Consider the following 19578-nt stretch of genomic DNA (forward strand, 5'->3'; position numbering starts at 1 on the left):
ATTAAATATTTGTGGGAACAAGAAAATTATATGCACCTCATTAAAACAATGAAAAGCATACTTGCAAATTAAGTAAAAAATATTTTTAAAAAATTATCAAAATTAAGCAACAAATTATAATAACTATGTCATTATCATTGGAAAGTATTTTAAATTTTAAAATATGAAAACTTTTGTAAAATATTTTTGAAATTAATATTCACACTTCAACCAATTTTTATTCAAATATTTAAGAATTTTTTTTTGTTGCAATTTTCATCTACAAAAGTATGTTTGGATCAAATTTAATAGCTCTAAATCCTACTAATCTGTTTGTATGGTGCTAAAAATCAACAGAGATATGTTATTATTATTACATGCAAACATATATAAATTTAATAAGATAAGAAATATATATTCACAGTTCTCAGAATGAATGAATTAAAATTCCATAAAATTCATTGAACACATTTTGTTAAACTGATCATTATTGTTTAGTTTCATATTGAACTTTATTCTTAGTATAAGCTTTACAATTGGTAATCCTTAACTTTTAAGACTCAACATAAATACTTATATTAAAAGTCATTTGAATTATGAAAAGAGAAAACAATTAAAGAAATTGTGGTTAAACTTAAAAATTTGTTTATGGACCTTTATATTTACATATTGGCATCATGATAAACAATTGAATGTTTTTATATCCATCAGTAAATAATACCCCCTACTATTCATCAAACTGAATGCTACCAAAAGCCACTTCTTTTTGTTTTAGAACAGATAAGCTTTAACTAATCAAGATACCCATTTTGAATTTAAACACAGATCAGATCAGATAACTTTACATGAATTTTCAAAATTTCATTCTAATTATTCAAGCAATGTATTGCGTAGAATAAAGCTATATTAGAAAAATAGAATGTTATATATTTTTTTTTTAATAAAAGACAAAACTAATACAAACAAAAAAAAAATTGTACAAAAATTTTCATTTTATTTGATTATTTTGTTTTTATCTTTTTTGCTTTCACAGATATACTTGTGCTATTTCTGTCATTTTTCTGCGATTTGTTTAATTTAGAACTAATTTTGACATTACTATCCTGAACAATCTTTTTTTCTTTCAATATTAAAGAATCACTATCTGCGAGATCTACGTTTTTTTCCTTCATTTTTTTGGATTTCAAAGGTGTTTTTCCAATATGCATTATTTCTTCATCTTTCACAGATATTAAAGATGACTCCATGTTTGCAGCATCTTTAATTTTCTTTTTTCCTTTTTTGGATTTTGAAGTTGTTTCCAAATTAATATCTTCTTCCGCTGCTTCAGAAATATTTTTGTGTTTTTTAGATCTCGTGATTTTTTCAATCTCATCTTTATTTTCACTTTCAAAGGCCTTCCAATTTTTATATTTAGTTGCCTTTTCACTGGTTATGTCTTCATGTATTTTTCTTTTCTTAGAACTTAAAAGTATACTACTTTCTCTGACTTCTTTAAGAGTCTCATCTGCTTTAAAGTGACCTGAATTCATGTTCTTTTTACTCTTTGAAGAAATTTCATTGGAAATTGAATTTTGATCATGCTCCTCTGTTTTCATTTCTGCATCATTCAAGACATGGTCTGTAATAACTTTTTTACCTTTCTTTTTTTTCTTTGAGGAAATTTCAGTAATAGAATCCTGAATCTCGTTATTTTCAACCTGAGAAATGTCCACAACATGGTTTAAATCAGTATTTTTTTTGGCCTTTTTACTTTTCTTTGGAACTTCATTAATAATCGAATCTTGATTACTTTCTTCATTATTTGCAATTTCTTCTAATTCAGAGGCTTTTTTACTTTTCTTCCTCTTTTTTACAGGAGATTTATTTGCAACAGAATCTTGAAAGTCTTCCTCCTTTTCCAATTTAGCAACATCTGTGTCTTCAATTAAATCAGAAGTTTTCTTGCTTTTCTTCTTCTTTTTTAAAGGAACTTCAATAGCAGTAGACTCTTGAGTGTCCTCATCTTCCAAAAGAACATCAGATAATGACTCATTTAAAACCATATTTTCATCATCTTCAATGGCATTTTCATTATTGCTAGATTCTTTCTTCATTTTTCTAAGAACAACCCTTCCGTCTCGGAAAACTTTAACTTCTGCATCATCTATAGTGCTTAATTCATCAAGTTTAAATTTTTCATTTTTGCGTGGTTTCTTTATTAATATATCATCTGAAATTTCTGAAAATAAAAATAAAAAGGAGCATTGAATATTTATGTTGGTTTAGCTAATAACAAAAACATCTAAAAGGCAATATAGTCTCTTATTTCCAAATGGATATCTTAAAGGTTACAGAAAACTAATAAAATGATGAAAATATACATGAGAAGAAAAACATTAAAGTAGAAAGGGAGATTTTAAAAAAAAATCTTTCAGCAAAATTTTACAGAAATTTTGAAAAATTTCAATAAAATTTTGGAATTTATAATAAATTTATTATTTAATAATAAATTATTTTTTAAGAATCAAATTATAGCAATAGTGAAATAAAAATAATATATTTTAAAAAATTAAAAAATACCAATGCTTGTTTTATTTAATTCATTCTTAAAAGCTTTGAAAAATATCTTATACTGAACTTAATTATTTCTTAAGAGTACCAAAAAACTGAAGTGATTAATACTGAAAATACTATCCGTAGTTCCCTAGATTCAAAATACATTACATAGATGCTAATACTTAATATCATTTTCTGTTGAATAAGTTAAATTTTAGAGCATGATATGCTTTTACTGAAAAATGGTTTGCAGACAGAATAAAAAATAATCACAATAAATTTCTAAATAATATCAATCAAAATGAAATGCTTCGAAAAATTACTTGTTTTTATAGTATTTTTAAAAATGCAAATACGACTGTAATAAAATTATAAGAATTTCAATATCTAAAAAAAAAGATTAAATAAATATTTATTTTATTTATATTATTCAAGAATACTTTTCCATTTTTCCAAGTCTAAAAAATGTATAAATTTACTGGCTGCCAATAAAACTGTACAATTTAATCAAGTGCTAATTAGTGTTTATTAAATTTTAAAAAAATATTAAATTAAAGCAGAAAATATAGAAGAGAATTAAGTTTTTATTTTTCCCAGAATTTTGATTTTTAGTGGAAGACTTTGTTAACTAGGCCAATGCATTAATACAAAAATTCATCTAATACATATTTTTAGAAACTTCTCGTAAATTTAATTTATATCTTACCTAAGGATACAAAGATTGGAATTGCTTTAGATTTAGCTGTTTTTATATAGAGGCTGAGAATGTTCTTTTCTTTTCCAGGAAGTTTATTTGTTAAAACATCAATAGAAGTCTTTACATTTTCCATAATAGCATCATCCTCCATTGACAACCGTGCAACTTCCAGAGCACTGTAATAAAATATGATTATGAAATAAAATAAACTTAAAATATAAACAATATATGGAAAGTATGTTGCAATAATCAATTGCCTAATATTTAATTATTTAGCTGTTCTTCTTTTTTTAAACTAATAAACAACAAAATAAAGTCTTTTTTTTTTAATTCCAGATATTTATGCAATTTAAGCTTTAAGAAATCATATCTACAATTTAAAATAACTTTTAAATTTATGTCTTTAAAATTTTTACCAGTTTATTTGAAAGCAATTTATACAAAAGCTAGCATTTTGATCACAGCACACAATTTAGAAAATCATCTATAGTCATCTATAGTATTTAAATTTTAGTTGCAATGAATCAAAATTTAACTAATTAACTTGTTGAAATTAAATAATAGTTATCTATATATAGTATCTATACATCTATACATAGTCCCCTGAAAGCATTTGCATGTTTGAAAGAGAAAAACATCGAGAAATACTTAACTGATATTGGAGATATTTGTACAGTTTTGAAGGGCATTTATTAGGGAAGATTTTAGTACACTGAAGTCATATAAAATTTCAAACAGCTGAAATTGACTTAAGCTAAGAATGTTTATCTTATGACAACTTTATGTGGCACTTTCTAGAGTTACATCCAAACAAAATCTTTTTGTCTTGTCACCAGGAGGAAAGACAGCTAATATAGCAAAGAAATATAGTGAAGCAAGCTCAATTTTATTTTCATATCAGATTATACAGAGTTGATAAACAGTTGTGGAACAGTGGGGACAATGACTTATTTTTATATTTTAAAATTTTAAAGCAGCTTTTCCGCTGTATATTTTTAGTGAATTATTATGTTGACGAACAAACCTTATTTTTACTTTTTAATAAATCCAAATATTTCTGAATGTGTGCTATAAAAAATTGTTTTAATTGATGATTTCTGAATATATTTTTATGTTTTTTTTTTACATTGTGTGACATGCCCATGTCATATTGGGCTAGACTTAAGTTTAAAGGTAATTTTTCCTCTTGAATGTTATGCCATAGGCAATGCTGTGCTGGTATTGCTTTTATTCTATATAACTAAAGCACAAAAAAATTATGTGATTAAACATTACTATGCATTGATGATAATTTCTTATAAAAATGTATATTACTTACTAGCTGTTGCCACGGCATGTTAAAGAAAATTCTGTTTGACAGAGAGCTTTATCTATTTGATCTTTTAAATTTGGTCTTTTCAAGTCAATCTGTATGGGGAACCTGGAAACATACAAACAAAATCATCAAACTAATATTTATAAGAGGAATAAATAGATTTCATAATAAGAGTGTCATATTTAGAATAAAAGTATATTTAGTATATAAAAAAGTTTGTTTTTTTCCACTTATAGCAAGGACAATTCACCCATTAAGACTAGAACATCCCTACAATTTCAAGATTTTATTTTTTGCAACTTTTTCTGACTTTTTCCAGTGATTTCAAAGATTAATTATAATCTATTCTACTAATAAAGGAGAATATTTTACATCTATGTTTGCTAGTGCTCGACAGACTAAATTATTTGACCTGAAGCTAACAAATTTGGTACATGTGATTTCTCTTCTCTCTCTCAATCAAGCTAGTGCACATCTTCAACTGATATAGTAAATAAGAAATAATGCCATCCTTTGTTCAACCATAGCAGAATATTAATTGGGATTAATAAAGAGAAGGAAATTGTGATACTAACATTCTTTTAATCTATAAATTTTTAATTTATTATTAATTAATCTGGTCTTCTCAAGTATTTTATCTGATTATAATGTTCATGCAAACAACATATTATCTATATACTATTTTCATTTCTTTAAATTCAACATGATTTATTTAAATAAATTATTATCTATACAAACATATCTCAGAGTCCATTTCTCTTTATATAGATCTTACAATAACAGAAAAAAAAAATCAGAACATATGGACATAAAGTATCTCATGAATCACCTAATTCAAATTTCTTCACTTCTTGTAAAGTTTTATCATTAACATATTCATCTGCCATTTACAGCCAAGTTTTATGTTTCATAACATACGTCAATAAATCATATGTTATGAAAGACACAGATATTTTCTATCTAGACAAATGTTTTGCCTTTTCTAACTTTTCAAACAACTTGAAATACTTTGACCCTCCTCTTTTCCTACTTTCAGTTTGGAATACAAAATATTGTTGGTATCCATAACTTGTTAAATTTCCTCAATATTTCAGATTGAAATTCTGATAAATCAGAAAGCTCGATTATATATTTATTATTGAAAAAAAGCACCCTTAAAATATTGAGCTTTACAACATATAGCCATAAATTACATAAACATACAGATGAGTGCTAAAGAAAATGCAAGGTAGAGAAAGGTTACCAAAAACAATCAGAATTGAAAAGATGTCCAAATTCACCAGTTTCATTTTTCGATTTTCTCAATGATTTGCAAGATTGACAAAGGCTTCTTCAGACAACTTCTTCCATGTAATACAATTATTTTCCATAAAATTTATTAATTTTTTTTTTTTTTTCATTTCTAGTAATGTTTGCTCCTCTATGACAAATCCAACCCCAGAAGATAATAAAAATTAACACGAGAATGAAATACATAATCAGAATTCGAATTATTTTAAGATTTCATAAGAAAAAAAAAATCATGGAATATATCTACAAATTTAAAATAAAGATTTATGTTTATTTTTTTTAATACATAAACATGAATATATTCAATAAAGTTAACTATTTCTTGGAGAAAGGCGAGGAGTGAAGGAAGAGGGTTGTGTTTTTTCCGGCTCTCTTTTCAGAATTATTTTCTTGGTGCGTGGAAGGAAGGCGGCTTGAAGTGAAGGCTGTACTTGTTAGTGTTGTTGTTTTTGACATTGGTTTGTTTGCAGTTTTTGCTTTTTGTTTTCCAAAAAAATAAGTGAAATGGCGTTTCTGTAGGGGGTGGTTCCCTAGTTTGCTTTTCAGTTTTTGCATTGACTTCAAAGAGTTTTTTCTCTTTACTTTTGGGGTGTCAAGGAGACTGGCACTGGATTTCTGAAAAATCAAGGTAGGATTTTTCTAGTTTTTCTTTTAATTGTTTCGGTTTCAGTTATTTTTAATTCTGGCTGCATCTAATTAGATTCTTCGTCAGTGATGACGAAGAGGAAACAGAAGACTTCGAGTCTGAGGGGAAATATAAGGATAGGAAGATAAACTACATATTAACAAATGAGTTCTCGGAGTATGATAAAGCCAAAATTGCAATTCAAAGGGGTTGCCCCAAAATAAAATTGTGCATTGATAGTAATAATGCTCCGTCGCCATGGATTAAACCCACAACAATCAATGCCACGTTCGGACCACTTACCCACAAAGAAGACACCTTTTCCCTAAACAAATACAAAAAATTGGTTCTAGTTACTCAGCACTTAAGCTCAGTGGAGAAAGTAACTGATTTTGTAAAGAGTGTTCCGGAAGCAAGGATTCGTATGATTGACACGAATATTGTAACAAAATACATCATCCGTGATGTTGACACGGATTTCAGCATAGTGGAAATTAATGAAGAACTATCTTCACAGGATATTATCGCAACAAAAATAGTTAGATTTAAAAAGAAGGGGACGGCAGAACCTATCCCAATTGTTCTTATTGAAGAAATTGGGAAAACAAATCGCTCTGAAATAAAGATCGCCAGACTCATCTTCAAAGTGACTAAATTTATTGAAAATCCTAAGGTTTCTTATAAATGCTTAAGATTCGGTCATACACAGCTCCGGTGTCAACACGATAAGAGGTGTAAAAATTATGGGAGCTCACATGCCGAGGATTGTAAGTTACCCACTAAATGTTTTAGATGCGAAGAGGCTCACAATGCTCTTGACAAAAAATGTAGTTTTTACAATCTAGAAAAAGAGATTATAAACCTGGTCAGAGAAAGAGACATATCATTTCTGGAAGCAAGGAGGATAGCGAAATTGCAATCTTTTGCACAAAAGGTTAAGGGCGATCCGCCGGTCCAGTGTACCGAAATCCCAAAAAAAACAAATAACGGACCTCTACTCAGCTTTACAGGACTTAACAAAACTAATTTCTGCTCTACTACCCCAAGGGAATGAACTCGTAAAACTCCAAGAAGTCAACAGACAGTGCATTGCACGTATTGGGGAGACTCTGGGAAATTTAGAGAAACAAGTTGAAGAGAATATTACTCTCCGGAAACAAATCGAGACTCAAAGGGCAACAATTGACTCGCTACAATCTAAAATTGCCCTTCTGGAATCCAATCTTGAATATAGTCACGTACTGAGCCCAGGCGTTGTGCACGATCACCCTTGCTGAAATAAATAATTTCAGTGTTGCGGAGGATTTCTCGGGTATCGGATAATTAAAAAAAAGGGAAAAAATTAAAAGTTTTTTATTTTTTATTATTATAATTTTTATTTATTTCCATGAGGTTTATTCAGTGGAATGTTAGGGGGATCAAAAATAAGATCCCTTGGCTGCAGGCTCCCCCTTTTTCGTCGGGCCAGTGTTTAATTTTGCAGGAAACATGGCTTAATGAGTCTGCATCTTTTTCTCTTAAAAACAAAAAAATCTTTCGAGCTGAAAGACAAAATTCTACTAGAGGTGGACTGTTAATTGCAGTAGAACAGAATATCCCTGCCCAGATTTTGTCACACTCACTTCCTCCGTCAACAGTGGAGGTCTTAGCGGTTAAAATATGGATTGGTCCAAATTCGGAATTCTCACAAACGGTTATCAATCTTTACTCTCCTGGAGGTAAATTTGATGACAACTGGTTGGAATCCTTATACTCGCAAATCTCTTCTCCTTTCGTTTTACTGGGGGATTTTAATATACACCATCCAGCACTTGGGAGCGATCATTTATCTTCCGATGCAAACCGGGTTCTGGATTGGACTAGCACAAAACATATGTGCTTGCTTAACACGAAACAATATACCAGATACCAGGGGACTCAAGCCCCTTCGTTATTAGATTTGTCCATCTGCTCCGCAGATATAATCAATAAGATTAATATTGAGATCTCGCATGATATGTATGACAGCGATCACAGTCCCATTTTTATTTCCTTTTACAATTTAAATGCAAAGTTTCTCTATACTCGAAAATACATCAATTGGGGCCAATTCTCAAAGAAGGTCAATGCTCTTCTTCAAGGTAATGGGGATGTCTCTTCCCTCAATAGACTTACTAATATCTTCCAGGTAAGCGCAAACTCATCATCGTACTCGTTCTCTAAATCAACACACTCGCACTGTCCTTGGTGGGACGCTAGATGTAACTACCTTAAGGCCCTTAAAAGGAAATTGTTAAGAAAGGCGAAATCATATCCCTCCATCTTAAACTGGACTGCATATAAAGAAATGGCGGCAGCTCTCAGAAAGTATGTCAAGTGTAAAAAACGCAGCTTTTGGGAGAAAACTTGTCAGGAGGTAGCTTCTTCCCATCAGGCTTTTAGCATCGTTAAAGCCCTACTAAACAAAGATGAGTCTCCCTGTGAATCCAATCTTGTTCTCTCTTCGGGTACTACTCTGATAGCGCCGATTGCTCAAGCAAATGCAATTGCAGCTAACTTAATTAAGAGAGCGCCAAATGTGCGTATTCCTTTAGATTTCTCAGTAAATGATCCAGAAAATTATGATGAAATGAGTTTGAACCGTCCGTTTTCCTATAGGGAATTTCCAAAACGCATTAAAAAGAATGAAAAACAAATCCCCTGGCATGGACAAGATAAATAAGAAAATGTTGTCTTGTCTTTCCGATGAAAATAAATTTAAAATTCTCGACTTATTCAATAACTTATGGGCGAACACGATTGTTCCAGAAAGCTGGAGAATAGCAAAGATTATTCCTATTTTAAAACCCAAGAAAAATGCAGCAGAGATCACATCCTACAGACCCGCAAGGAAGTTCCGCAAGGAAGTGTTCTTTCCCGGTTGCTCTTCACAATTTTTATGAATGACATATATAGCATGTTACCCAATGATGTTTTTTGCTTTATATATGCAGATGACATTTTTATATTAGTTGAAGAAAGTAATATCGAAGCGATCAAAAATAAGATGCGGTTCTGTGTTACTAAACTGGAAAGCTGGTGCGACGAATGGCATATGGATATTGCTCCCCAGAAAAGTAATATTATAAACCTCTCATCTCGCAAATCGCCAGTGGGGTTTGTAGTCCTTTTTCACGGCTGTAGTATCCCTTGGTCTAATAATGTTTGCTATCTAGGCATTCAGTTTGCTTCAACCTTGTCTTTCCGTTCACATATCGACCAGATCAGAACTAAAGCCTTTAAAAAGTTAAATGTGATCAAAAGTTTGGCCGCTCCCAGATGGGGTGCAAACGCATCTAATTTGATAAATATATGTAATGCGTGCATCACACAATCCATGGAATTTGGAGCACATACGGTTGGCATGACGAATAAATCTGGCTTTGCAGCTTTACAAACGATACAGAACAACATCCTTCGTTTTGCTCTTGGACTCCCACGGTGGACACCTATCCCAATTTTATTTAAAATATCAAATGAAATAAATATGAGACTTAGGTTTGAAAAGAAAAACGTGTTATTCTTTGTTAATCGGTTCTCAGCCCGCGAATACACAGAAGTTTCGAGATCAATTTCCGAGGTGAAGTCTGTAATCTCTAACCGCATTTTCCAAAGACTTCCCTGTGCAGGCACTTTAGAAGAATATTGCCATATAAAAAACCTGTCCCTGGACCAAATAATCCCGATTAGTTGGGATGATTGTGAGCACTTTACCATTAAAACCCATGACTTCGGCTTCCAACAAAGGAGCTTGGATTCGACTACAATTAAACGTTTGTTCGCCGAGTTCAAATCACAGCTACCCCCAAATCAAATTATCCTGGCCACAGACGCATCCAAGAATGAGAATTCTATTGTGGTGGCGGCTATAAACTGCTCCTCGAAGGATGTCACATTAAGGAACGGAACACAACATTAACTCTGTGTTTTCAGGGGAGGGTTTTGCCATAGCTCTGGCTGTAATGAACTTTGTCAAAGAACATAAAGATTATATTTTATTCACTGACAGTTTATCTAATTTGACAGCCCTGAGATGCCTAAACTTCCATTCCCCCAAAAGTGCCCTTTTTGTGGCCCGCACTATTTAATCATGAGTTGCTACTTATTTTTTCAGATTTCCATAATGCATTTATAATAAAACGTTTTACATCTGAAAAAATTAATGTTTACTTTCTTTTTTTCTTACACATACTGTATATAAATTGAAATTAAGTATCAAATAAATGTCATAAAATACATACTTTCGATCCTTGAAAAAAGACTTTCCTAAAGTCTTAGGTAAAACACCAGCTATCTTTTTATCTGCCAAAAATACATCATATGCAGCAGCAAGTTGGCGTTTACTTTCATATGTTTTGTATTCTGTCCTAAGTTGACGAAGAGGAATTACCTAAGAAAAAGATTACGTAAATATAATAAAATAGAAGATGGGATGGTTCAGATGAACTATTATCCTAATAATAATATGTCAAATCTAATTATTCAATAAAAGTTGTAGTAGGAAATATCATGCACATTAGTAAAGTACTTAAGAAATTATATATATATATATATATTGTTACGAATCTATAATGTTGTATCCCAGCATGATTAATTCCAGTGTTCCATCAAAGGAAAGATAGTTTTATGGTTAGTTCAATTGGACGCTGATCAGATGTGATGCCGGATCAACGACCCCTGGGCCTAGTGAAAAAATTGATGATACTGAAATCTTCAGGAATTTTAGCGATAGAACCAATAAGGAGCAAGTTATGCTTGATTGTTCAAGAACCTTTGGTATACTTCTCCGGAAACTATGAAAGACTGGTTATTGAAGCTGAATTCAGTCATATAGTGAGTTAACGACAAATTAGTCAAATCAGTCCCGCGAAGCACAAGCATTGAGTGGAACTTAAGCAGTTAGTGGATCGAGAATTGGTAGCATGTACAAAGTTTTGGAGACAAATATTGAAGCAGCATTGAGTTGGAGTGGAGTAGCCTGTGGTATAGAAGGGAGTTGGCAGCTTGGTACGGCTAAAGTGAGGAGACAATGAGAATAGCAGGCATTTCAAGAGATTAATGAATAGCTACAAAGATTCTTCCCTCCTGCTGAGTTTTATCTGGTCACTTTGTGTGATGTGATTGTTCTTTACTCCCAATTACTAAATGTGGGTTGCTGTTTGTTCTAATTATATGCTGCTGTGTAAGTCTCGGCTGTATTTATTCATGCCAATAAAAGGCATTATTTATTATTGAGGCCTGTTGACAGTGTCACCTTACACCCACTGAAAGTGAATCTGTTGACTTAACAGACTTAGTAGAGGAGGCTTCTGTAACAATATATATTATTTTGCAGAGCACTTTAGATGTAAATACATAATAATATTTGTTTCCTTGCAATGGGGTCTTCTCTATGTATAATGTACATGAATACTAAAATCAGATTTAAACAAATAGCGATCCATTGACAAAAAAAATAAATGCTAAATACAAAATAATAATAAAGAAAAATGATGAAAAGATATTAGCAGTAATCTTTGATTAGGGATATATTAGCATAAATATAAAATAATAAAAATTGCAGACCTCAGCCAATGGCTTTTAATACTTAGGTTTATTCGCACAACAATAAATCAGTCCATTTAAACATTAATATGAGTAGATCAAAAGGATATTGATATTTTTAATCCTGCTCAGCATTACAAATGGTAGTGAACAATTATACATGCTTATAATAAATATATTAATATCATTTTTTGATGCTTGCTAAAGCTTTAATTTTGCATGGCAAGTTATATTTAATGGATTTATCATCACCCCAATTATATGTTTCAGGAATTTTACATTTAAATGAAAATATTCATTTTTGGTTTATGCAATATGTATATCTTCTTTACAAAGTTTTTCATATTATTTAACCTTTTGTTCGATCAGATAGAAAAACATATTTTTAAAAAAATCATTATAATAATAATAAAAATGCATAAAAAAAGATTAAAAATCATCTTTTTATAAACTTTTAGATTTTCTGCTAATAATTGTTTTTACCTTTTATAATTTATCACCCGCTATATTTCAGCTACCAGCATGCTCTCCATAGAATAGCAAGATTTCATTATCTTGGATATATATATATATATATATATATTTTTACAAACTTGCAAGACTACATGAGAGTTTATAAAAAATTATTTTGTACCTCAGCCACCTTGGTAATGCCATGTTTCCTCAGAAGATCTTTGTAATGCAATATAGTAGGTTCTATTTCAGCTTTATGATTCCGTTTCTCTAAATCACCAGTGATAAGACAAACTTCAGATGTTTCAGTAATCAAAGAATGAGATAAGGGCCTAATAAATGCATTAAAAAACCATTAAATATAATTGCAAGCATGTTCGTATCGGATCTTAACAATGAAAGCGTTAATGAACAGTTGGCTATATATATTTCAGATAAAAAGTGAAGCATATTAACGTATATATAGATATAGTGGAAACTTTAAACTTGTGTTATAGTTTAAATCAGGCATGAAATAAAGAATAGAATAATAGATATAGAAAAACATATAAAAACTAAGCCTCCAGAATATAAAATTATTAACTGAAATCAATTAATGGATTTTTTTCTCTATACAATCTCTTCTTACTCTTTAATACTTAAATGGCTAATAGACAAATAAAATAAAATGTGAAAAATTACAAATTTCTTAAAACAATAGGGAAGCAGGAATTAAGGAAATTAGAGGAAAAAGTTCTATATTTAATAATAAAATATTCTATGCTTTGATTGAATAAATCTTTAAAAAATGGTGGGGGAGATCAAATAATAGGAAAAATACACCATGTTCATATAACATGTAAAAAATTAATTTTAATATATAAAGTTCTTATTAATATACTTACACTCTAATCATTCGCATTAACTGTGGGGGAGGTATTTTCTTTAACATTACTTGTAAATATATTGGACTTTCAGCTGTGTCCTCTAAAAGAGGCTGTTTCTTCAAATCTTCTTCAACAAATCTTTTATTCAATAACTTCAATGCCTTCACAGCCTCTTTAACCTAAAACATATGGGCAATTGTTGCTGTTTTTAAAAATAAATATAACAGAATCCTTACAGCAATTAATATTAATCCAAAATTACATAAAAAATAATTTATACAAATTATAAATTTTATATAAAAAATATCAATCAATGATACATTGCGCAAGTACCATAGTTTTTCTTTTTTTTAAATATTTGTTAGCAGAGTTCCCACTCTTGTTGAAAAGAAAAATCCAAGGAAAGATATAGAAATGCAAATAATGAAATAAAATAATAAATCCTTACTATTTATTCAAATTTGTGATAGCTGCTAAATGCTCAAGCAAAGAGTACTTATTATGTTCATCTTAGTTAATAGGCTAAAACTTGCAGCACAAAATGGGTTGCAAGATCACAATACAAGTGCCTTCATTGCTAGCCAACATACAACAACCACTAGGTGCGATTTTTACATAAACTACTAAAATGTTCTGCCTTTACAGATTCTTTTACAGTTTAGCAAACAAAACAAAATTCATTAAAAAATGTTAATTCAGTAAGAATCTCTTAACTTTATTTTGACCAGCGCTTCGAAAGAAATTGCAAGGGAAAAATATAAATTAAGAAATCATTATTTACAGTTAAACAAATGAATTTGATGCAGTGTTCTATTAAAATACTTTAAATTACTTTGTTAAAATCTTAATTCCTAAAATTATTCTATTATGCTACTTATTGAAAACTTTTTTCCGTTTCTTTGCAGCTAAAAATCCTAATTTACCCATTCCAATAATAATAATTTTGTCTTTTCAACTGACATATTTGCAAATTTCTCCAGTATAAAGATTGTCTCATCAATTTTTGCCCTTTTTGATTTTTAATCATTTAGTTTATCTATAATGTATGTCTTATGTTTTTCACCATTTTAAGATTGTAATCTTCACTTGTATTTTTTTTTCTTTTACATATTTAAAGCAAGCATTATTCTGAATATAAATTATTTTTTTTTTGTAAATTGAAAATTTTCTACATCATCACATAATTTTCAATTCAGCTAAAACTAAATACTTTATAATATATGTTTCTTCATTAATTTTTTCAACTTCAGTATTTTTATTGAAGAAAAATTCTCTGTCAACTATGGTATGGAAACAGGATACTTTTTCGTTAGCCGGGTGCAAGCAGAAAAATCGCCAAATAAAGTAGAATACCGCCACATTTCTTACACTTGTCATTCGCTTCGCTTGGCGACTTGGCTCACAATTGGCGACATTTGTGCCCAGCTAACGGAAAAGTACCAGAAACAGGACTACATGAAAAGAATCTTAATTATTTTCTGCAATTTAGTGAACAAAATTTCTTTAGCCTTTTCTCACTTTCTCAATATTTAGAAAATTGTATATAAATAAAGTAACGACTATTCAGTGAAAACAAGACATAAAGATGAAATTGGTAAAACAGAAAAGGAAAAAAAATGTAGAAATCATTGCATAACAGGATTGAAAAAATTTGCAATTTTGTATATATGTCATTATTTCTTAAAATAAAAGATTTAACTTGTACATGTAAAAACAATCACTTTTATTAACATTTGCAATAAACCTCCAAAACAACAAAGATAATAAAAGTAGATTATGCTCTTCTTTGCAAGTGATGAATATATTAAAATAATTATGTATACGTATAAGCTATTATCTTCTCTTTATAATTCATATAAGTTTAGATTTAATTTATTAGGCATTTGGCATTAGTGAAAATAATGTGGCAAGTTTTATCAACACAATCACTGAAATTCTAATCCTATCCAAATGAAATGAGTAAGACTTTTTTTCTTCTTTTTTATGGCAAAGGAAATTTAGAGTTAGCTACAAACATGAACAAATAAAATTTCACAATTATTCAAAGAAAATTAGAAAATTTTTTTGGACCAACATGCCAAATGATACTATCACAATCACCAATTTAATCATTATTTTTTTGTAATTGAAATAACAGGATCTCTTCATATTCATATGAGTTTAAGTTAAGCAGTTTTAAGAATAATTAATTTAAATACTTTGACTAACACTGATTCAATTTCTCGCTTTTGTATTGGTAATCTTTTAAGAAAAAAAAGATGAATATTTGTAGTAGTTTAATATTTACAAAAAGTAATATTTGAAACAATTTCTTCATAATTGCTTTCACAGATATTTAGGTAAAAATAATGCGTACAAATACTTTTCTTGATCAGTATAAATTTACTGAATTGATAAATAGAATTATGATATTTTGTATTCTTCTTTAACAAATTAAAATACTTACAAGTTCATTTGCACTTTTTATTTCAGAGAATTTTTTTTTTAAACTTACTGTTAATGTTTTGTATAAGTTATAAAAATATTAACTTACTTTTTTCTGGCCACAAATTTCTGTCTTTGATTTTTTAGTATCATGCTTTTCTTTCTTCATTGCAAGTATAATAGATAAAAATTACAAAAACCTTGATAAATTACTAATTCCGGTCGACAAACACGTTGTTTCTCTCTCCACAAATCCAAAATAAACGAGTTGAATTGAATAATGCTGTCGGAAATTGTATTTTCCACCAATATCTTTTACAAAGTCCTCCTTGACGTGTGGATAACGCAACATGTATATTGTAATAAATTATTTTTTAAAAAATCTCTTCAAAACTATAACATTTCAATAATAAATGTTTCGTGTTGTTATTATGAAATAAGTTTGAAACAGGAAGGATATTTTAATAAATCCAAGAATTGTGTGCAAAAGATTTATTCAGAATTTTCTGAATTCGTTCTAAATTAGAAATTAGCTTTTTTCTTATTATTACAAACAAAATTAATGAATCGTAAATATAATAATTTTTCGGGATTATAGTATTAAAATATAAAAGTGGATCTATTACCAAAATGTGCTGTGTTTTATTATTTAATTATTGGCAATATTGTCCAGTTCTGCAATTGCAAGAGCATAATAAGAAATGTGGTACTGCGCATGCGTTAATTTGGATGTTAATTTTTTTAAAAATATTCGATTGCATAAATTTTAAATTAATAGATCATTTTATAATAAAGCTCCTATATGCAATTATAAAAGATTAATGGTCGTTAGTTGCATTTGTATAATTATGAGTTATTTATTCCAACATTGAATGACTGCAACACTAAATTCTGCGCATGCGCAGAAACTCAATAAATCCGTAACCTGTTAAATCTGATATTACTCGAAAACTGTGTGACCTCTGTGTTGTGCGGAGTGTATAAACATTGTTTTTCCAGTTTCATAATTCTAATTTTTCGCGATGGCTCTTTTATGCCATAATATAAAAATGTCCCTGCGCTTATTTCAAGCTACATCTGTTGCATTTAGGCACAAATCTGAGCAAAAATTGCCTAATTACATCGAACACGCAACTGGCTTGGAACGGAAAGAACTCTTGGCGAGAGCGGCCGGGAATGATGATCCTTTTGGTATGAAAGTTTTCAAGAGGGGCGCAGGTACTAAAGACAACCCTAATTTGATTCCATCCTTCGAAGATAAAAGAATAATTGGGTGCATTTGTGAAGAAGATTCTACTGCAATCAATTGGATGTGGGTCCATAAAGACGAACCGAAACGATGTGGTTGTGGCCATTGGTTTAAAATAGTAGAAGCAAAACCATTGTAAACCGTAACTTATCACCATTTATTGTCAGAATATATGATTCTTGTAGAATAAATTGCATTATGTAAATGGAGAATGTATTCTTGGGATTATTAAACACTCAATTTGATTATATAGTTGATTCAAATTAGATATCCATACCTACTTCTCTGTACTAAAATTTTTATTAATTTTTAAAGTAATATAAGTGATTAAAATTATAACATTATTCAGTTTCTGTTTAATTTTATTTCGGTATTAATTGAGTGTGAATAAAGTTGAAATGTTTCTGAATGTTATTTAACATTCAAATTTGTAAATAAATCTGAAATATTTTTGTAGCTTACTATCTTAGTTGCCAAGCTTTCTAGGATAGCGTTTTTTATTGGGGGGGGGGGGCTGAAAAATTTCACTTTGTTTTCTTGTATTGTAAAGGAAAGAATTTATTTCAATTTGTAAATAATTATTGCCTATAGTTGTTTATTGCATTGGTAAATTATAAAAGCTTTAAGTTGAGATTTAATTGAAGTAAAATAATTTGATATTTATCATTATGGATATAATCATGCTTCTTCATAAATATTTTAACTATTCTGTACATATAAAATTTTAGACTTTTTTTTCCCCTTTTTTACATTTAAATGAAATTTCAGTATTACTGCTCATATGTAAATAATTGGAACAGAAGTTTTTACAGGTTAAAAAATAGTTCATTAGTAATTTATTTGACCCCTTTGAAAATATGTACTGAGCATAAAATTGTAAATCAATGACATAATATTTTATGATTTAATTGATAAAGAGTACAGAAATTAATATATTCTTTAATACTTTTATATGTTATGGCTCTGAAACAAATAGTTTTATGGGACTTTTTAATATGAGAATTGTAATTGTTTTTCTTTACTTGCAAATATAGAGAAGCTTTAAAAAGAGAGCAATCTTTAATGAATGATAGAGCATTGAATACATTTTCATATTTTCCAAAACTCGAATATTAAATTTACAACGATAAAATTAGTGAAAGTGCTATATTGTTCTATATTAACGAACTCTATAAACTTGACCATTTCAGATTTTCGTAAAATATGTCACAGAATGTATTATTTTTGTAGACTAAAAAATATCAAATTTTGAACAGATATTTCAATGAATTTTTTAATTTCAGTTTCGAATGAACCTAAAATAGTGAAAGTTATTTTTTTAGCGAGTCTCATTCATTTATAGAACTGAGAAAAGTATAATTTTTCATGTGTTTTCTTGTATTCAAAATTTTTTTGTTCAAATCTAAAAATTTTTTAAAAAATACATACTTTTATTCCATAAATACCTAATAATGTTTTAAGCCACACTTGGCAAAATATAAATTTGAGATAAATTAAAATCCAAAACTTGATTATTTATTAATAATCTGTATTTAGCAGTATTTACAAGAATGCTAATTTTTATACTTATATGGAAATAAATATAAATGCAAATTGAACGAAGCATTTTAGTAATGAATCTAAAGTAAAACCTTTTATTTAGTTATAGGATATATTTTATATTTGAAAAGGCCATGTATTTCAATATACCTCACTTTCGAGTGTATTGTAACTTCTTCCAATGAAAGTCGTAGAATACATTTTAGTCTGATACCCATAAAATATCATTTCTTGAATATGAGAATGGTATATATAAATGTAATTGGAAGAAGAATAACCCTTACTTCAAGCTAACTTTTCTGCAAAACATACCTTGATCTATTAGTTTTCTTTCCATTTATCTAAAAAATTTTAACACTTTTTTTTTCCAGTACCAAAACTATTGGCGCATCTACAAAGAATGTACCAATAATTATGATATTGCTTCAGGGATCAATTGATAATGGTATCTGTTGCTTGAATAATTGGCCCTTGATCAAAAGAATAAAAATAATTCTAATTTCAGCTTATTCCTTTTCCATTAAGCAGGCAAAGTTTATCTTATTAATGTTTTCTACTAACATTTTTTTAAAAAGTTGTTTTGCTGGGTTTGAATTTTTTTTTATACAGTTTCACTATTGTGTCTTGGGGTTTTTTTCCATGAGTTGTAGACAAAAAGTATGACTTTCTTGAAACTTTAAAATCTTCTCTAAGACAGTAAAAGCTCAAAACGTTTTCATGGTCAACAAATTAATATGGGAAATAAAAAATGTTAGGAAATTTTTGATATCATAAGTATTGTTGTATCAATAATATACGATTACTTTTTACAGACAACATTTATTTGTGATAAAGTTTTTATGGGGTTTATTTATGATAACATTTTTAATTGTTAAAATTTTATTATTGTATTAATTTTTATAAAAGTAAAAACTTAAAAAGTGCAAGCATTTTAAACTTAAGTTTTTAAAAATATGAGCTGATAAAGATAATAGCACATTGCAACCTGCATAATTTAATTGCTTTAGATTCCCATGTATTTTACAACATTACCAAATATTC

General features: G+C 29.0%; 2 protein-coding genes across 2 annotated transcripts; one reads left to right on the top strand and one right to left on the bottom strand.

The window, feature by feature from the left end:
- Positions 1-894: 894 nt before the first annotated feature.
- Positions 895-16018, bottom strand: LOC129984174 (ribosomal L1 domain-containing protein 1-like). The gene is made up of 7 exons (XM_056093978.1): positions 15859-16018; positions 13344-13504; positions 12641-12791; positions 10704-10852; positions 4533-4634; positions 3224-3390; positions 895-2200 (listed from the first exon to the last, which is right to left on the bottom strand). The coding sequence occupies exons 1-7, from the start codon at positions 15916-15918 to the stop codon at positions 981-983; spliced, it is 2010 nt and encodes a 669-aa protein (XP_055949953.1). The 5' UTR covers positions 15919-16018; the 3' UTR covers positions 895-980.
- A 654-nt stretch (positions 16019-16672) lies between these two features.
- LOC129984175 (cytochrome c oxidase subunit 5B, mitochondrial-like) lies at positions 16673-17243 on the top strand. Its single transcript, XM_056093979.1, has one exon. It carries the CDS (start codon positions 16772-16774, stop codon positions 17135-17137), a length of 366 nt encoding a protein of 121 aa, XP_055949954.1. The 5' UTR covers positions 16673-16771; the 3' UTR covers positions 17138-17243.
- Positions 17244-19578: the final 2335 nt, after the last annotated feature.

The sequence above is a fragment of the Argiope bruennichi genome, chromosome 9 (assembly GCF_947563725.1).
Source record: "Argiope bruennichi chromosome 9, qqArgBrue1.1, whole genome shotgun sequence".
NCBI lineage: Eukaryota > Metazoa > Arthropoda > Arachnida > Araneae > Araneidae > Argiope > Argiope bruennichi.

What these genes read in the sequence shown, in the direction of transcription:
- LOC129984174 (XM_056093978.1), bottom strand. Translation starts at nt 15,918, where the DNA reads ATGAAGAAAGAAAAGCATGATACTAAAAAATCAAAGACAGAAATTTGT. An exon ending in AAATTTGTGGCCAGAAAAAA is followed by an intron (nt 13,505 to 15,858) that starts GTAAGTTAATAT and finishes CATATGTTTTAG; the next exon opens with GTTAAAGAGGCTGTGAAGGC. An exon ending in ACATGCCGTGGCAACAGCTA is followed by an intron (nt 3,391 to 4,532) that starts GTAAGTAATATA and finishes ATTTTATTACAG; the next exon opens with TGCTCTGGAAGTTGCACGGT.
- LOC129984175 (XM_056093979.1), top strand. Translation starts at nt 16,772, where the DNA reads ATGGCTCTTTTATGCCATAATATAAAAATGTCCCTGCGCTTATTTCAA.